Source organism: Salmo salar, chromosome 01 (assembly GCF_965601325.2).
Source record: "Salmo salar chromosome 01, fSalSal1, whole genome shotgun sequence".
Classification (NCBI taxonomy): Eukaryota; Metazoa; Chordata; class Actinopteri; order Salmoniformes; family Salmonidae; genus Salmo; species Salmo salar.
Window position 1 is genome coordinate 25,017,318 of NC_138291.1, and position 19,151 is coordinate 25,036,468.

Genomic DNA, 19,151 nt, shown 5'->3' on the forward strand with positions numbered 1-19,151 from the left:
GGCAGGAGAAAAATCCTCAAACTGGGCACATTACAAGGCGTTGGTGACTCGCTTACAGCCCACCTGTCATCCACAGCAAACAGAAAATCAAGCCCGAGGATACTCTCTCACAGTATCTCATTCAGAACACCCCAACTCACACAAGGACTCAAACCAGCGCCCGCAAGGATATATTCCTCTCCACCACCCCAGATCCAGCGCCTTATGCTTCTCGATAGGCCTGTACCAAAGTCTCAACGTGATTTTGCTGCGCTCCCGGACGTTTCGGTTACGTGTTCCAGTGGTGACTTCGTGGTCCGGGTCAAACGGGATTTTTATGGTTTTGATGCCAACGCCGATGAGTTGACGCTGGGAAGCACCTGCAAGAGTAACGGTGTTCTCATGCCTTATGGTGACTTGCTCTTCTCTTATCCATTGATGGAGTGTGATGGCAAACGGCAGGTAAGATTGTTGAAGGTGATTAAACTGATAGTCTTGTTGGAGTTAACTTTCTTGCTTGTATGAAATGATAACATTTGAACCTCATCACTGACAGATGCCACCGGGTTATCTCATCTATACATTTGTGCTCCATTACACGCCTCTGACCCGGTTCCCACGCAGAGCGCATCGCTTTAACGTGCAGGTCGAGTGTCGTTTTCAAAGGTTAGTCGCCTCATAATTGAATGATGCAGCTATATTGTGGATATCACTACAAACCGATAAACCACCTCCTTCTGCACAGGTATCATCATGTTTATCAGCTGGTGGTTCGCCCTACATGGGAAACACCCGCCGTGCTTAAAAAGCTAAAGGGGCGCGTTAACTTCCGAATCCAGCTGATGGACGGTGAGGATAATGTTATGGGTGGTTCAAGATTTAATTGATTATAATCACTTTTAATGCGAACCAGTGGTGACATGTTTTTACATATTCAGCAATACTTGTGTTGTTTCACGTATTTTAGATGCATGGGCCATGCCAGCCAAGTCCCAGGTGTACATGCTGGGACAGACCATTAATTTCCAGGTTTCTGCACTTCACCTACCCCATGGGGGAAAGCTTTTCATCAACCACTGCTATGCCACAACATCTAAAGACTCCAAGACATCCCTCAAGTTCACTGTCATTGACAACTTTGGGTATGTATGCATGGAGAACAGAGATTCCTTTGGGTTGCATCTAATAATGACTTGGTTAGGAGGAATATAAACCTACACATGACGCTGACCTGAGTGCAAACTCATTGTTCTCTGATCCACAGCTGCATGCTGGAAAGCCAGAAGAACCCTGGTGGCTCTCAGTTTGTCTCCCCCAGGACTGATGACACCCTCCGCTTCTTCCTCAGTGCCTTCCAGTTCACCTCTGACCCAGACACACCGGTGAGCATGGGAGACTTGTACCCTATCACTGAATCTCAATCACTCTAGACTCTTCTGTTGCATGTATGCATATTAACAGGGCTGTGTATTGTAAAGACGCAAACAAATTGCGGCCTTTGAGCAATAAAATAATTGACATGAATTTTTCAATTTCCTGTATCAGAGTTAATCTTTTCATCTCCTCTAGGTCTTCCTTCACTGTAAACTGCATGTGACATCAGAGGAAACCGGCCCCATGCACAAGTCTTGCACCTACCAAGAGAACAGGTACGCTGGTACGATTAAGATGTTGCACTGTGGGAAATGTAGTCTGCTCTTGATCTTCCTTCCTCCTTGCACTCAAGACCTTTACACCCCCAACACTTGCCTTTTTGTACTGACTTTGTTAATGGCTGCTTTATTGAGAGTTTTACTTACTATGTCTGCTTGGTACGATGACAACCACATCTCAATCTTAAGATGAATACATTAACTGCAAATCACTCTGGATAAGAGCGTTTGCTAAATGACATAAGTAGTCTCTTTGATTCCCCTTCTGTAGGTGGAAAGCTGTCATGGGAGAGGATTCCATCTGTGACTGCTGTGACTCCAAATGTGTGACACCGAAATCCAGAAGATCCATGGTGGAGGGTAAGTGACTCAACCTAACAACCCATAATCGCTGGTTTGGGTATACAGCACTGACATCTCCCTTGTGCTCAAATAGGCCATGGTGATGAGGCCTCCAGTAGTGATGAAACTTCTAACCCTGTTGATTTCCATATCCTGTAGGGTTTGCCAGCAGCGGGCCTCTACTGCTCTTAGATCAGCCATCTGCACCAAAGGGTGGTTTCCCACCAGTCAGTCCCTCACTAGTTGAAGACGTTGTCTGGTTTGAGACCAAAATGGATGAGTTTGACAACCCAGATGATCTACTGGAAACCATTGATGTGGAGAAGTATCGTGATAAGGAAGAGCAGAGTTATACTCGTTCCACGGAGAAGCAACATATAGAGGAGGATGAATCCGTGCCGTTGGAGGGTGAGCAGTCAGAGGTGGTTCAGACTGAGTTTCCATGGGAGAGGGCAGAGGGGGGGATATTTGAAGGTACACAGGGGTCAGGGTTGAGACTAGAGTTTCCATGGGAGAGGGCAGAGTTGAGAGAGAGGAGTCAATGGGAAAGTGAGGGATCAGTGTTGACCGAGGAGGGCTCCATTGAAAGGCAATGGATGCATCCACAGGAGGAGTCCTCCCTGGGATCAGGGATGGGGGGAAAGTCTGTATCACAGGAAGAGGTGGTTTCACAATCCATGAAGGAATGGGGATTTGGGGTGGGTGAGGAGCAGCCACTTGTGATTCCTGAGGATGAGGGGAAGGAAGAGGAGTCTGGGGAAACAGACGAGGATGACAAGAAGTTTCCACTCTTCTCTGAGACTGGTGAGGAGGTCATTGGTGACTATGACGGGCTGGTTGAGTCCGGGATTGACGGTGGGAATGACTTGCCCAGGGTTTGGCATTTCAAGTGGCGATGGGGTCAGTGACTGAGACCATAGTGGTTCATTCTAATATTAACCATAGACTTCTACTACGGTACACCACTGACACAGTTGAAATAAAAACATTGAAATAAGTCAATGCAACTCTTAATTTCTTAATCACCTGATACAATGGAATGGGAAGTTTTTCTAAGGATTTGTTTTACTTTGACTTAAACATTTGAGGAAGTAAACTTTTCAGCCAAAATTACAAATCCTTTATCTCAAAGCAGGAAATGCACATAACAGTAGGTGAAGAATACTGATAAGGTAATGACATCAATAGGCCCACTGTTTTCCCAGTCACATTAAATTAATAAATTGGCCCCACAATGTTTGTACATACTACATGATTTAGTAAGTGCAATCTATTTTCTGAGCACGCTAACTAGGGTCATTTTAAAATGTAAACATGGGATAACAAACCAACCACTGGTATCTAAGCAGTCCCCACAATATCTCCACTAAGTGTGTCATACAGTGGGGCAAAAAAGTATTTAGTCAGCCACCAATTGTGCAAGTTCTCCCACTTAAAGATGAGAGGCCTGTAATTTTCATCATAGGTACACGTCAACTATGACAGACAAAATGAGAATTTTTTTCCAGAAAATCACATTGTAGGATTTTTAATGAATTTATTAGCAAATTATGGTGGAAAATAAGTATTTGGTCACCTACAAACAAGCAAGATTTCTGGCTCTCACAGACCTGTAACTTCTTTAAGAGGCTCCTCTGTCCTCCACTTGTTACCTGTATTAATGGCACCTGTTTGAACTTGTTATCAGTATAAAAGACACCTGTCCACAACCTCAAACAGTTACACTCCAAACTCCACTATGGCCAAGACCAAAGAGCTGTCAAAGGACACCAGAAACACAATTGTAGACCTGCACCAGGCTGGGAAGACTGAATCTGCAATAGGTAAGCAGCTTGGTTTGAAGAAATCAACTGTGGGAGCAATTATTAGGAAATGGAAGACATACAAGACCACTGATAATCTCCCTCGATCTGGGGCTCCACGCAAGATCTCACCCCGTGGGGTCAAAATGATCACAAGAACGGTGAGCAAAAATCCCAGAACCACACGGGGGGACCTAGTGAATGACCTGCAGAGAGCTGGGACCAAAGTAACAAAGCCTACCATCAGTAACACACTACGCCGCCAGGGACTCAAATCCTGCAGTGCCAGACGTGTCCCCCTACTTAAGCCAGTACATGTCCAGGCCCGTCTGAAGTTTGCTAGAGAGCATTTGGATGATTCAGAAGAGGATTGGGAGAATGTCATATGGTCAGATGAAACTAAAATATAACTTTTTGGTAAAAACTCAACCCGTGGTGTTTGGAGGACAAAGAATGCTGAGTTGCATCCAAAGAACACCATACCTACTGTGAAGCATGGGGGTGGAAACATCATGCTTTGGGGCTGTTTTTCTGCAAAGGGACCAGGACAACTGATCCGTGTAAAGGAAAGAATGAATGGGGCCATGTATCGTGAGATTTTGAGTGAAAACCTCCTTCCATCAGCAAGGGCATTGAAGATGAAACGTGGCTGGGTCTTTCAGCATGACAATGATCCCAAACACACCGCTCGGGCAACGAATGAGTGGCTTCGTAAGAAGCATTAAGGTCCTGGAGTGGCCTAGCCAGTCTCCAGATCTCAACCCCATAGAAAATCTTTGGAGGGAGTTGAAAGTCCGTGTTGCCCAGCGACAGCCCCAAAACATCACTGCTCTAGAGGAGATCTGCATGGAGGAATGGGCCAAAATACCAGCAACAGTGTGTGAAAACCTTGTGAAGACTTACAGAAAACGTTTGACCTGTGTCATTGCCAACAAAGGGTATATAACAAAGTATTGAGAAACTTTTGTTATTGACCAAATACTTATTTTCCTAAATAATTTGCAAATAAATTCATAAAAAATCCTACAATGTGATTTTCTGGATTTTTTTTTCCTTCTCATTTTGTCTGTCATAGTTGAAGTGTACCTATGATGAAAATTACAGGCCTCTCTTATCTTTGTAAGTGGGAGAACTTGCACAATTGGTGGCTGACTAAATACTTTTTTGCCCCACTGTAAGTGCTATAAAGGAAGTTGATGTTTCCCACACTGACTGATAAGCTTTGGTTGAAAATGTTCCAGATCACACCCACTGCATTGCCTCACCTTGATTGCGCTAATAAACTGACTGGTACAGAAAGCTTTGGGTGCTCTTTTTTTTACATTCCATTAACATGACATGGCGACAGTCTGAAAAGTGAGTAATACAATTACTGTATTGTTCTCAGTATATCATGACCTATGTAGTGTAAATCTATTGTTCATCCACTAAGGCAGAAACTCTAATTAACATGATTTTGATACTTCAATATATTTTTGTGATAGAACCTTTTTGTGTGACTTTAAGCATGATCTCAATGCCACTTACTGCTCTACCAGCAGTTCCAGTACAACCACCATTACAATGCTCATTATAGTCAGTGGAACTTGGCATTTTTCATTGTTTCAACAGCATCCATTGCATCATGGATTAGCTGTTTTTTGTCGCTCTCTCTGATAAATAAACAAAACAACTAAATATTGGCACATTTCTGTATCTGAGAACTTAAGTACCACCCAAATGTACATGGTAAACTATAAAGTAATATGGCAGTAACTTCTTGGGAAAATACTCTGTTTGCAATGCTGCCCAGTCTGTCAAAAATCATAGATTCCATCCATTATTTATATTTTCCTCTGGCCCACAGCATGTTTTTCTCAGTGCTGATATTAATAGCACAAACAACAGCAGTACAAATGTCACTACAGGAACAAGAATCGTCCATCTTTTTCTGTTTTCAGAAATTCTGCTTTTTTCCACTGACCTCTCGTTTGCTGAGGAGAAAATGTTTGAACATTGCGATTATACTGTACGTCTAAACAACTGAACTCTATATGTCTCTCAACATTCATGCAGTAGAGAGGCAATGTCAAGGGTTTTCAAATCCAGGATATTGTCTATTTACCTGAGTGAAGTGTGATCGCTCTTCTGATCTCCTGTCCCAGGTCCTTGTTCTTCAGGATGAAAGTGAAGGTCTTGTTGACTGGTCCCTGTAGGGTCAGTGTGCTGAAGACAGAGTATAGTCCATGTGTGTCCTCTAAAAGATGTATGACTGTTTTATTAGTGACATCATCACCGCTGTCATCCAGCCACTGCACCGAGGGTCGGGGGTACCCTCCCTGTGAGGTCAAGACTAGCTCCACATCGCTTGGAGATGCTGTGAAGTCCAGGTGTGGCTCTGGATAGTATGCTGAAATAAGAGGTCATGGACACAGTTTAATGGCATGAAAGAATATAAAGTATCTTAGTAAGCATTTTACATCAAAAGAGTGTGACAAAGAACAGTGCTTTTCTAGGACATCAGTCATTTTCAGTCCACAAAGTGGAAAATGTTTAATATGCTATCATACCTGCTAATTTCAGGGGAAAGATCTTCTGACTGCCCAGCACTGTGCTCACAGAGCAGGTATAGTCTCCTTTGTCCCCCAGGTTGGTATGGTCCAGCCTGAGAGAGGCATTACCCCTCTTCATCTCTGAGTGGTACAGGCTTGTTCTGTTGGCATAATGTCTGCTCTGTCGGTCCAGTTGGTCCTGACCGTAGTAGAAGCTGTGGATCACCTCCAGGCCTCTCTGCCACGTGATCACACTGCTGGCCAGGTCCCAGACCTTTCCCACAGGAAAACTGCAGTCTAGTACCACATGCTGCCCCACGATGGAAAGCAGGGGTTCACTGGGAACCTTGATCTCAAATTCAACTATAGACAGACAGGGACACAGACAGTCTCACTACCCCATCTAAGATAAGAGCGTCTGCTAAATGACTTAAATGTAAATGTAAATATCATGATTACAGTGACACTTTTGATCAGATACACATTACTCCTTACATTTAAGTAGTTAGTTACCATTGACAGTAAAAGAAGAGTACCATATAAATGTGTTTTACCAGAATAAGATCCCTTGAAGAACAGGATTGAAACAAAACATAATTGAGTGACCCAGGATTTACAACTCATGACAGAGTTTAATGTATTCAATCAAGTCCTTCAATGAATTAGCTGCAGTCCAGGCACTGGTGTCTTGCAATGTATTTTGAAAATGAAGGAACTACTGATCTTCTCAATTTACTGTACTTAATCTCACTGTGACTCCACCCATGTCTGACATGGCTCCATGACACTCCCATTCTGTTTTGATCATATAAAGGAATTTAGTTTTTAGCCACCAACAGAGATCAACATGAATCCATTCCAATCCCTTATTTCTCAAGGAAGCCCTTCTGCAGATGCTCATGTCTGAGCATGTTTCCTTTTTTACGGCCTGTGATAGGAGAGTTTCGTAACAATAAACCTCTGGCCTTATTACTCAACAGAGAGCTTTGGCCCACTAAATCAGGGATGGTCAACTGGCGGCTCGTGGGCCACACCCCTTTCGTAGGCCCACGGACCAATAGAAAATACATCCTAGTATATACACTACCGTGAAAATGTTTGGGGTCACTTACAAATGTCTGTGTTTTTTAAAGAAAAGCAAAAAAAATGCGTCCATTAAAATAACATCAAATTGATCAGAAATACAGTGTAGACATTTTTTATGTTGTAAATGACTATTGTAGCTGGAAACGGCTGATTTTTAATGGAATGTCTACATTGGCGTACAAAGGCCCATTATCAGCAACCATCACTCCTGTGTTCCAATGGCACGTTGTGTTAGCTAATCCAAGTTTATAATTTTAAAAGGCTAATTGATCATTAGAAAACCCTTTTGCAATTATGTTAGCACAGCTGAAAACTGTTCTGATTATCTTCTCTAGGGCCAGTGGGACGATTTCGTCCCACCTACGTAACAGCCAGTGGAATCCTGTGGCGCGTTATTCAAATACCTTAGAAATGCTATTACTTCAATTTCTCAAACATATGACTATTTTACACCATTTTAAAGACAAGACTCTCGTTAATCTAACCACACTGTCCGATTTCAAAAAGGCTTTACAACGAAAGCAAAACATTAGATTATGTCAGCAGAGTACCCAGCCAGAAATAATCAGACACCCATTTTTCAAGCTAGCATATAATGTCACATAAACTCAAACCACAGCTAAATGCAGCACTAACCTTTTATGATCTTCATCAGATGACACACCTAGGACATTATGTTATACAATACATGCATGTTTTGTTCAATCAAGTTCATATTTATATCAAAAACCAGCTTTTTACATTAGCATGTGACATTCAGAACTAGCATACCCCCCGCAAACTTCCGGTGAATTTACTAAATTACTCACGATAAACGTTCACAAAAAACATAACAATTATTTTAAGAATTATAGATACAGAACTCCTCTATGCACTCGCAATGTCCGATTTTAAAATAGCTTTTCGGTGAAAGCACATTTTGCAATATTCTAAGTAGATAGCCCGGCATCACAGGGCTAGCTATTTAGACACCCACCAAGTTTAGCCCTCACCAAAGTCAGATTTACTATAAGAAAAATGTTATTACCTTTGCTGTTCTTCGTCAGAATGCACTCCCAGGACTTCTACTTCAATAACAAATGTTGGTTTGGTTCAAAATAATCCATAGTTATGTTCAAATATCCTCTGTTTTGTTCGTGCGTTCAAGATACTATCCGAAGGGTAAAGAAGGGTGATGCGCACGACGCGTTTCGTGACAAAAAAATTCTAAATATTCCATTACCGTACTTCGAAGCATGTCAACCGCTGTTTAAAATCCATTTTATGCCATTTTTCTCGTAAAAAAAGCGATAATATTCCGACCGTGAAAGCGTGTTTACGTTCAAAGAGAGAGAAAATAAAAACATGGGATCCCCTCGTGCACGAGCCTCAGTCTGATGGTCCTCTGATGGACCACTATCCAAACGCGCTAAAGTTTGTCAGCCAGTGGCTGGAATTACATCATTCAGCTTTTTCCCGGGTTCTGAGAGCCTATGGGAGCCGTAGGAAGTGTCACATTACAGCAAAGATCCTAAGTTTTCAATAAACAGAGCCAAGAAGCCCAAGGAATGGTCAGAGAGGGCACTTCCTGTACATAATCTTCTCAGGTTTTTGCCTGCCATATGAGTTCTGTTATACTCACAGACACCATTCAAACCGTTTTAGAAACTTTAGGGTGTTTTCTATCCAAAGCCAATAATTATATGCATATTCTAGTTACTGGGCAGGAGTAGTAACCAGATTAAATCGGGTACGTTTTTTATCCGGCCGTGCAAATACTGCCCCCTATCCCCAACAGGTTAAAGAAGCAATATAACTGGATTTCTTTAGACTAGTTGAGTATCTGGAGCTTCAGCATTTGTGGGTTCGATTACAGGTTCAAAATGGCCAGAAACAAAAAACTTTATTCTGAAAGTCGTCAGTCAAACTCAGCAAAAAAAGAAACGCCCCTTTTTCAGGACCCTGTCTTTCAAAGACAAGTCGTAAAAATCCAAATAACTTCACAGATCTTCATTGTAAAGGGTTTAAACACTGTTTCCCATGCTTGTTCAATGAACCATAAACAATTAATGAACATGCACCTGTGGAACGGTCGTTAAGACACTAACAGCTTGCAGATAGTAGGCAATTAAGGTCACAGTTATGAAAACTTAGGACACTAAAGAGGTTTTTCTGCCTTAGGCATGCTGCAAGGAGGCATGAGGACTGCAGATGTGACCAGGGCAATAAATTGCAATGTCCGTACTGTGAGACGCTTAAGACAGCGCTACAGGGAGACAGGACGGACAGCTGATCGTCCTCGCAGTGGCAGACCACGTGTAACAACACCTGCACAGGATCGGTACATCCAAACTTCACACCTGCGGGACAGGTACAGGATGGCGACAACAACTGCCTGAGTTACACCAGCCTATTGCGGACAGTGCTCAGACTGTCCGCAATAGGCTGAGAGAGGCTGGACTGAGGGCTTGTAGGCCTGTTGTAAGGCAGGTCCTCACCAGACATCACCGGCAACAACGTCGCCTATGGGCACAAACCCACCGTCGCTGTACCAGACAGGACTGGCAAAAAGTGCTCTTCACTGACGAGTTGCGGTTTTGTCTCACCAGGGGTGATGGTCGGATTCACGTTTATTGTCGAAGGAATGAGCGTTACACCGAGGCCTGTACTCTGGAGCGAGATCAATTTGGAGATGGAGGGTCCGTCATGGTCTGGGCCGGTGTGTCACAGCATCATCGGACTGAGCTTGTTGTCATTGCAGGCAATCTCAATGCTGTGCGTTACAGAGAAGACATCCTCCTCCCTCATGTGGTACCCTTCCTGCAGGCTCATCCTGACATGACCCTCCAGCATGACAATGCCACCAGTCATACTGCTCGTTCCGTGCGTGATTTCCTGCAAGACAGGAATGTCAGTGTTCGGCCATGGCCAGCGAGGAGCCCGGATCTCAATCCCACTTAGCATGTCTGGAACCTGTTGGATCGGAGGGTGAGGGCTAGGGCCATTCCCCCCAGAAATGTCCGGGAACTTGCAGGTGCCTTGATGGAAGAGTGGGGTAACATCTCACAGCAAGAACTGGGAAATCTGGTGCAGTCGATGAGGAGGAGATGCACTGCAGTACTTAATGCAGCTGGTGGCCAAACCAGATACTGACTGTTACTGTTACGTCTCAGTTGTTGAATCTTATGTTCATACAAATATTTACACATGTTAAGTTTGCTGAAAATAAATGCAGTTGACAGTGAGAGGACGTTTCCTTTTTTGCTGAGTTTAGTACCCGTAAAATACCAGTCTCAACGTCAACAGTGAAGAGGCGACTCCGGGATGCTGCCCTTCTAGGCAAAGTTCCTCTGTCCAGTGTTTGTGTTCTTTTGCCCATCTTAATCTTTTCTTTTTGTTGGCCAGTCTGAGATATGGCTTTTTCTTTGCAACTCTGCCTAGAAGGCCAGCATCCCGGAGTCACCTCTTCACTGTTGCTGTTGAGACTGGTGTTTGCTAAAGTTAAGATATCATTGTCACCGGCAAACTTTAGTAATAAGGATGTCTTCTGAGTGCCAGATACTGTGCCCACAAAGCAGGTGTAATTTCCTGCATCTTCTAGGGTGATACTGTACGTTTCATCCTGAGAGAGGTTATTCCCCTTTTCTTTCTTAGAAAGGTACAGGCTTGTTCTGTTGGTCTTGGCTGTGGTAGAAACGGTGGACAATCTCATCGTCTATCCTCCAGTCAGGGAAGCTGCAGTCTAGGACTACATCTTCACCATGGATGGCAAGCTTGGACACACTGGGAACAGAGATCTGAAACCAGTGGAGCCTGCTGAGGGGAGGACGGCTCATAATGTCTGGAAACCATGTGTTTGATACTGTTATAGTGTGGACACTATATAAATAATTACATGGTTATTATTGGCATTGACCATGACCTTTCCCCTTTGATGATGTCATCACTAAGAGTCAGATCTGTGCAATGTGATTCTACCACCGGTTGAGTGGGCTATATAGTTCTGCTATTTTTGTACCGTTTGTACCTGGCTGTACACCTTTTAGTTATTGGGTTGAAAGTAAAGTAATAGTGAAATGCGTGTGGGCATTCCTTGTCAAGTTACTACAGATACCATTCCACTAATTCCACTCCAGGCATTACCACAAGCTCGTCCTCCCCAATTAAGGTATCACCAACCTCCTGTGGTAAACGTATCTACAGACAGAGAAACACAAACAGTTTTACTAACCACTCTGTATAGTGGTAAATTCAGCACACACTTAATGTTTGAGAAAGACTGTGGGTTTTAACTGGTAAACAATTTATTATTTATTACCAAAACAGTCATATGGTAAATCATTGGCACTACTGATGTGTTAACCCATAACAAAATAACATAATACTGTATATCTCAAATTCAACTATAGCGACAGGGACACAGACAGTCTTACATCAATGTATTTAGTCACCATTGATAGTAAAACCAGGAGTACCATAGAAGTGAGAGAACCAGAGAAGGAAGTCTTAAATCAGTGGTTCCCAAACTGGTTTGCGGGATAATATTTTTTGTGCATTTTTACAATGTCATTATTATATAGTATTATTATTTTTTTTTGTCTCTAGAACTCATACTCAAATCTACATTCAGTAATGTTTTGAGGAGGGTTTTATTAATACCTTTTCTATACTTATTCTATGGTCTGGGTATGTTTTTTTCACCACTCAACCATTTATGCTGGGTCACGACTCAACAGACACTTAAATTGGTGGGTCACGAAGCAAAACATTTGTGAACCATTGTCTTAAATAACTGGAGAGAAACAAAAAATCCTTTGAGTTATTCATGATGTCCAGGTCATGACAGAGTTGACTTTATTCAACCAGCAATGCTACACAATAAAATAAGTCCTTCAGTGAATCAGCAGCAGTCCAGGCACTGGTGTTTTACAGTTTATGCTGAGGAACGAATGACCTACTGATACTCCATGCACTTACTGTAACTATTTGTTACTGACTGCGCCTAGCCCTGGCTTCCCTCTCGATGAGGTGAAAGCCTGTGACAGAAGCTAGAGTCCGCCAAATGACGCACAACGTCAGTGACGCAAGGACGTTGCCAAATAAACTTTGAAGTTATTCTAGTATCTTCTATGACCTGCTTATTAATTTGTCATTGTAAATCAAGATCCACCCCAATTCATATTAAGGCATTTAGTTTTAAGCCCCAACAGAGATCCATCCGCTCACATAAATTCAATCCCTTATTCCCCATGGATTCTCTCAGACATACCCTCTGATAAGAGTTTATATAGCAGCTCAGCAACCATAATAAAATAAACATCTGGTTTAAAAATAAACCTCGACAAAGGTAACAGATTATTTTGTTACCTCTGTCAAGGTTTGACACAGACAAAACACAAACATTCAAATATAAACAATCTATTATGTAAAATCGAAATAATAATATTAAAATATTCATTACATATACAGTCAATCTATTTTATAATTAGTCTAAATTATGACTGTGAACATATAGATGTGTCTAAGATGGACACTGGAAAACCAGACGTGTGTGAATGTGAGGTTTCAACATCCTGATAAGACGGAAAAGGTACAAACCTGGGGGAAACCTGAAAGCAGGAAGTGTGTGTGTGTGTGTGTCACATAAATGGATCTAACTGACTGAAAATATTGACAGAACTTTTCTCAAAATGTTTCAGAAACAGGGTAGAAATAATGATATGGCTAAATTCATTCATTGTGAATAAATCAATTTATTCTGTTATATTGAAATAAGTGAAACTATACTTAATAATTTTTCATAATCATTTATCATTGAAATCACTTTGAATAATATTTAGTACTTTCAAAGCAGATTTCATTCACTTGAGGAATATCCCAATTTCTGGACAATTTAGCAACATAAATGCAATGTATAATATAGCTCCAATCTGGTTGAAAGGAAATGTATCTAAATCTGAGGGACAAGTAATTAAAAACAAGACAAATACCTATTTGCCAAAATACTCCTAGAGAAAGACGGAGATTTGATTTACACACTGGGTGAGCTTCCAGTACAAGTCTATGTACATTCATATCAACAACAGAAACAAAACATGAATTGGGATTCTCATCCTCAGAACAATTGACATCATCCAGTTCTGATGACATCATTTTAGTTGCTAGGGAGATAAGGAAATATGACATCAGATGACTTCATAAAATATTGACATATATTGAAACGTAGAACAAAAGAAAAAAACGAAATATTTTTTCTCTCCCAAAATGTAATGGTAGATGTCTACAGGAAAAAGATCTTAGGTAAATAATGTTTAATGCAAAAACATGAAGGATGAAATGGGAACTTAACACAATTTAATAGTGCATGATCTTATAATGATATGAATATATAAAAATACAACATTCTGGTATATAATCCAGACAAGTGGATTATAAACCTCCTCATTGTTTTGTGTACCAAACGGCAGTAGCTGTAACATTCCATAGTTGACACTAGAGGGTATCCTAGACTTGTACCTAGACCAGCATGCTGTCCATGTCTGTCTATTGTTCATCAGACCAGTAACAAGTCCTTCTGACAAAGAAAAATACTCTAAAATAGAAAAATAGTATTAGAGAAATTAAAGTCCAACACCATTTCCATATAAACTCAAAGGATTGTTTTTGTTGTTGTTGAGAGGGCAACATTTAGCTATGTCCTGTTGCCTTGTCTTCAGAAGGCTCTGTAGTTCTCATCCACTCACCCCTTGATCCATCTCTCTCCCTCTTGCATATTGTGATTGACATATGGTGTTTGACACATTGGGTCTTCTCAATTTACAGGTAAAAGTCAGTCTGTCTTTGTGAATGATTAGTCCTTGCCAAGTGGCAGTGTTGCTCATGTGGATGATGATGGTGGTGACACTTCAACACTTACTGCTGTCCCGTTTGGAGCCTCTGGAGAACCTTTGACAGGAGAGAAAGATAAGTCAGATCAGATCAACATGAATGGACAATAGCTGTAACAAAGGAGGCAAGCATGGTTGTGTCAGAATCACAGATCCCTTACCCTCAGTGTTGTCTGCTGGCTGTGCTTCCTGTCCCGCAGTTTGCACATGCTCAGTCTCCACACTGGGCTCTGCATCTGTGACCTTAAGCCTGGGTTTTCTTGCCACAGGTGGCGGCACCTTGACTGCTACCTCTTTCTGTGTTTCTGTGGACTTGGCTGGATTTGACATGGATGAAAGCTCAGCCACCAGGTTCTTTGTGAGATTGGCCTGGGCCTCAGGGGTTGAGAGGGTCTCTATGACAACCTTCTTTGTGCTCTTGGCGAAGATGAAACTGGCGGTAGATGAGGGGAACTTGAGACCTGTTGGTGAAGTTGGGGAGTGCAGGCTGAGATGAGAGGGAGGCCCCTCTTTACTTCTGGCCTCTGTCCTCAAGCGAATGGCCTCCTGCATCCTCATGGTGGCTGAGGCAGGAGGAGACTTACTTGTAGGAGAGGTGACAATAGATGACTTTGAGGGTAAATGAACTATGCTGGGCTGGAACTTGGCTGTGGTTGGGGCTGAGGTTAGGGCTGCCACTGGGACAGTGGCTGAGGTTAGGGCTGCCACTGGGACAGTGGCTGTGGGAAGTTGTGAGACAACAGTAGTAGGTGGGGATGTGACAGTGGGAGGGGGAGCTGTCATGATCAGAGACCTTCGAATAGGCTTCTGGGGAGCCTCCCCGTTACTGGGTTGTTTGGCCCTCAAAGTGACCTCTGTCTGGTTCTGTCCCTGACTCTGGTCTTTTTTCAGACCCTGGTCACCATTATTGACAGACCTCAGCTTGACCATCTGCAGAAGGGAGGGGGTGACCACAGGAGTGGGGGCCTCCTCTGGGGGAGTGGGAGAGCTCTTGCTGAGGGACTTCTTCTCTTGGTTCTGGCACTCTGTGATCCCTGGACTGGGCTGCGGTATTCCCTGGGGTACAGATGAAACTTCCTGAGGTGCAGGTCGGGCAGGGTTTGGAACACCCACTGTCCCCTCTGAAACAGGGGGCACAGGGTCTGTCATAATAACCCCCTCCTCACAACCACTGGGTGGTGGGGGAAGGGGGAGGTCAAGCTCATCGCCAAGGGTGGCCAAGTCCATGGGAGGTGGGGGAGGAGGCCAGAAGGATTCCCCAGTGGGGTAGACTAGTGGGAGCTCTGGAGCGGGTGTAGAAGCTGAGGGGACCCCAAGTATGGTCACTGGCGGGGTCTGTTTGGAAGGGGGAAGGGGAGGATAGTGTGCTGGGGGAGGAGAAGGAGATGGGGAGACGCGTGCTAGAGCAGGGCTAAGCATAGACAACATGTCCATTTTAAGTTGAGCTTCAGTCCTTTTCTCTGTAGCAGGAGTCTGTATTTCTGTATTTACTTTTCCTAGGCCCCTTCCTGGAGCTACTGAGGCGTTCACTGACTTTTCATTTACCAACCAACTTGCCTGGACCTTCTCTAGTTTACCTATCATCTGACTTACCTTGACCTTCTCTGGTTCAACCACCAACTGACTTCCTTGTACCCTCTCTTGTTCAACTTTCTGTGCCACTTCACTATTCCTTTTCATTCCTTCAGAAGGCTCTATTTGAGTCGGTCCTTTATCTCCCACTTCTATAACCACTGGACTCAACCCATCTTTTTCCTGGCTCTTTGGACTTCCCTGACCCTTTCCTGACACAGATGTTAGTGCTGCTGGATTACCGGTCTGCTCTTTAGACAGAGGCTCAGTGACCCTCTCTAGCACACCTCCTGCCTCCTGCTCTGGTGCAGACTCCTCACCTCTCCTCTCAGGTGACACGTTCTTAACAGAAGCCTCTCTTGATGTGGAAGGAGACTGCCTCTGCTGTCGTCGATCCTTTGGGTTCTTTCGCACCACCGTATCCGTGTTGTTGGGGGCCGGGGGACCTAGCAGCAGTTCAAAAGTGCGCTTGTTGTGTGCCCATACCTCCGGGGGAGGAGGAGAGGGGGCAGACACTTTGGGTGGGGGAGGGATGTTGAACAGCTCTCTGAGTGCCATGACTGAAGGTGAGGAAGTTACATTGTTGACTGGAGGGGATGGACGAGGCGTCTTGCTGCTGTCAGAGGCCTGTGGCTGAATAACAGGTGATGGGGATGGTGCCTTGGGGAAAATGCTTGCTAGTTTGGCCAGGATGCCCCTCTTGTTTCCTGGGGATGAGTTATGGGTCTGTTCGGAGGGGAGGGTGGGCATGCCACCCGGGCTGGGATAGCCGCTGGAGGGGGAAACAGTCTTCTTCATGATGTTTTCCTGGGGGGTCTGTTTCTGGGGAGAGAAGCCTGTGGAGCCTGGCTGCTCATTCCTCTCCTCTTCCCTGGCTGCCTGCTGTTGGGTGTTAAAGGAGTTGGTCACAGAGCCCGAGGACTCATCCAGAGAGCTGGTGTCTGCTGCGTATCCAGGGCTACTTTTGTTACTGGAGGGCATGGGAGAAGAGCCGGTCTCCACAGCACTGACTGCCTTAGCCTCCCCACCACGGACTGGGCTGCTTTGGGGAGGGGCAGCCACCCTGATGTCAGTCAGGTCCCGCGAGCGCCGCTTCATCTTGTCCTTGTGTAAGGAGTAGGAGCGGCTGGGTGGGGCCGGTGCCCTCTTGGACTTCATCACAGATAGGCTCCGGATGAAGGGCCCCTCCTGTTTCCCATCATCCCCTCTGGCTTTCCCCTTGCCTTTGATGGTTGAGGTCCTGGAGGCCTTACTAACAGAGGAGTGGATACTCTCTCTGTCCAGGGCCATCTCCCTGGATGAGCCCTGCCCATCCCCCCCCTGTCTGGTGGTGCTGTTGGAGAAGACGGTGGAGGAGTCAGACACCAGGGTCTCAGAGGACTCAGAGTGGCTCCATCCAGAGCTGTCAGAGAAGTGTGGTGGGTTGTATCGGGAGGCGGAGGACATGGCGGAGGCGCGGGAGGAGGCTCTGGAGGAGGCAGGGCTGGCCAGCAGGAGTCTGCTCTTACTGACGGTACGGACACTGCTCCGGCTGCGGTTATGGCTAATCTCCACCACGTCGATGGAGGGTGGCAGCACGGCATTGGGGATGATCTTAGACATGTAGGTGGCCTGGGGGGACATGGACATGACGGGGCTGGGGGGATGGTGCAGCAGGCCGGACGCCGTGGTCATCCAGGGGACGGCCAGAGAATTAGGCCTCTTCAGGCCGCACAGCTGGGGGCCCATGCGCTGGAGGAGAGCCAGGTCATCTGTGTGACCGGCCCGGGAGGGGAACTTCTGAACCTGGTCCTCACTGACGGGCTGCAGGCCTTCTACAGACTGGAGATATATCCTCACCCCCTCCTGGGAATCAGCTAGGTGAGGCCCATCGATGGTGTGGATGTCCAGGCTCTCCCCGTTATGGAGCCCGCCCTCATCTATAACCTGACGAGCTGCCCATGATGCTCTATCCAGCCCTTTAGTGAGGAACAACAGCACAAATAAACAGCCAGGACAGAATAAACAGCCACACAAGCAAATACAAGCACAGAAGCTTTTATTAAGGGTGAAATTATCCACAGGTATCTTCACAATGGTCTATATTGACATTTCAATTAATTTAGAGCATAAATAATGAGTAACGTACCCAGTTCCCTCTGGATGTGTTGTGGTATCCCCATAACTGTGGTTCTCCTGTGTCTCCTCCTGGCCTTGGCCTTCTCTGGCTTCTTCTCTGACTTCAGGGGCCTGAAGGTTGATGCTGGAGAAATATTAGGTCAAAATTAACAAAAACCAACAACAGCCGCTTTCACTCCACTGTTTACTCTAAAACACATTGAAGACAAAGGAAATCAAACAATCACTGGTTGGAAAAGGTTTTAAAGTGGTTCCAGTATGAATTGTTTTCTGGTTATGGTCATGTCACCTTGGCGGGTCAGTCCTGACCGTGAGGACCGTGTGGAGACAGCGGAGCGTGTTGAGACCTGGGACATGGTGTCTAGTATAGTGCTGTCTGACAAAGAGCCTCTCCTCTCTCTGTAACTGTCACTCTCAGTCTCGTCAGGCTGCCGGGTGACTGTCGACTGTAGAAATCACAGAAAATTCCAAAGTAAATGATTAGTATACACTTAATTAAAGCAGCTGTGAATGGTGTGAATTTGTGACGGAACAATGTTTAGTGATTTGATGTAGCACCGTGGATGAAATGTAGAATGGGAAACTTACAGCGATGCTTTGGTCATCCTGGTAATCCACCCCATTATTTGTTTCTGAAATAAAGGTCAAATTATTTCAAATACAGTAACTTCACCTAAAGCATTAATCTTAGGTGTTGGAGTAAGTGTGAGTATTTGGAGGGATTTGGAGGGGGCTTTAGTACCTTCTTGCTGCTGAAGTTTGAGTCCCTCCTGGGCCTCAGTGTGCAGGTCCTCCAGGTACTTGGGCCGGCTGCCCTCGATGAACACATTCTCCTGGACGTGTGAAGGGACGTGAGTCCCCTCATCCTCCTGCTTTGGGACTGCTGGGAGGAGAAAGAGATAGAATGTGAGTGGATATATAATACAAAATAAAGAAATGTGTAAACAAATGCACAATATATTTGACAAAACTACATTGCACCAAGATAATTTGATATTATATCCACAAAAAGAGGAATGTGAACTGATATAAATCTCTTCTCATCAATCCTGTTCCAAAACAAGTCATCTAATCTTTATATAGATCACTATAAAATGGCTGCTATGTGCAATAAAAATCAAGAGTTGATAAATTGGCCTCAACATTCAAATGGTGTTCATCAACTACATGAACCACAAGTCCCAGCAGGCTTCATTGACATAA

The 19,151-nt window shown here is 44.4% G+C and overlaps 3 protein-coding genes across 6 annotated transcripts in view; 1 reads left to right on the forward strand and 2 right to left on the reverse strand.

The window, feature by feature from the left end:
* Window positions 1–204: 204 nt before the first annotated feature.
* LOC106583609 (zona pellucida sperm-binding protein 3) lies at window positions 205–2,881 on the forward strand. The gene is made up of 8 exons (XM_014168020.3): window positions 205–441; window positions 536–645; window positions 725–828; window positions 947–1,121; window positions 1,244–1,361; window positions 1,549–1,628; window positions 1,903–1,991; window positions 2,133–2,881. Exons 1-8 carry the CDS (start codon window positions 205–207, stop codon window positions 2,879–2,881), a joined length of 1,662 nt encoding a protein of 553 aa, XP_014023495.2.
* Window positions 2,882–3,015: 134 nt separating this feature from the next.
* On the reverse strand, window positions 3,016–7,365 carry LOC106583660 (CD276 antigen). Its single transcript, XM_014168155.3, has 4 exons — window positions 6,861–7,365; window positions 6,325–6,669; window positions 5,880–6,164; window positions 3,016–5,748 (listed from the first exon to the last, which is right to left on the reverse strand). Exons 1-4 carry the CDS (start codon window positions 6,928–6,930, stop codon window positions 5,579–5,581), a joined length of 870 nt encoding a protein of 289 aa, XP_014023630.1. The 5' UTR covers window positions 6,931–7,365; the 3' UTR covers window positions 3,016–5,578.
* Window positions 7,366–13,104: 5,739 nt separating this feature from the next.
* The window catches only part of LOC106580844 (NHS-like protein 3), a 50,888-nt gene continuing 44,841 nt past the window's right edge, over window positions 13,105–19,151 (reverse strand). For 3 of the 4 annotated variants that reach the window (XM_014162365.3, XM_014162514.3, XM_014162672.3), the window contains 6 exons: window positions 18,691–18,831; window positions 18,537–18,580; window positions 18,238–18,394; window positions 17,959–18,072; window positions 14,420–17,788; window positions 13,105–14,316 (listed from right to left, as the gene is read on the reverse strand). In XM_014162365.3, coding sequence (XP_014017840.1) covers window positions 14,249–14,316; window positions 14,420–17,788; window positions 17,959–18,072; window positions 18,238–18,394; window positions 18,537–18,580; window positions 18,691–18,831 — 3,893 coding nt within the window. In that variant the 3' untranslated portion in view covers window positions 13,105–14,248. The remainder of the gene's footprint in view (window positions 14,317–14,419; window positions 17,789–17,958; window positions 18,073–18,237; window positions 18,395–18,536; window positions 18,581–18,690; window positions 18,832–19,151) is intronic. The other variant, XM_014162592.3, reaches the window with a different exon arrangement.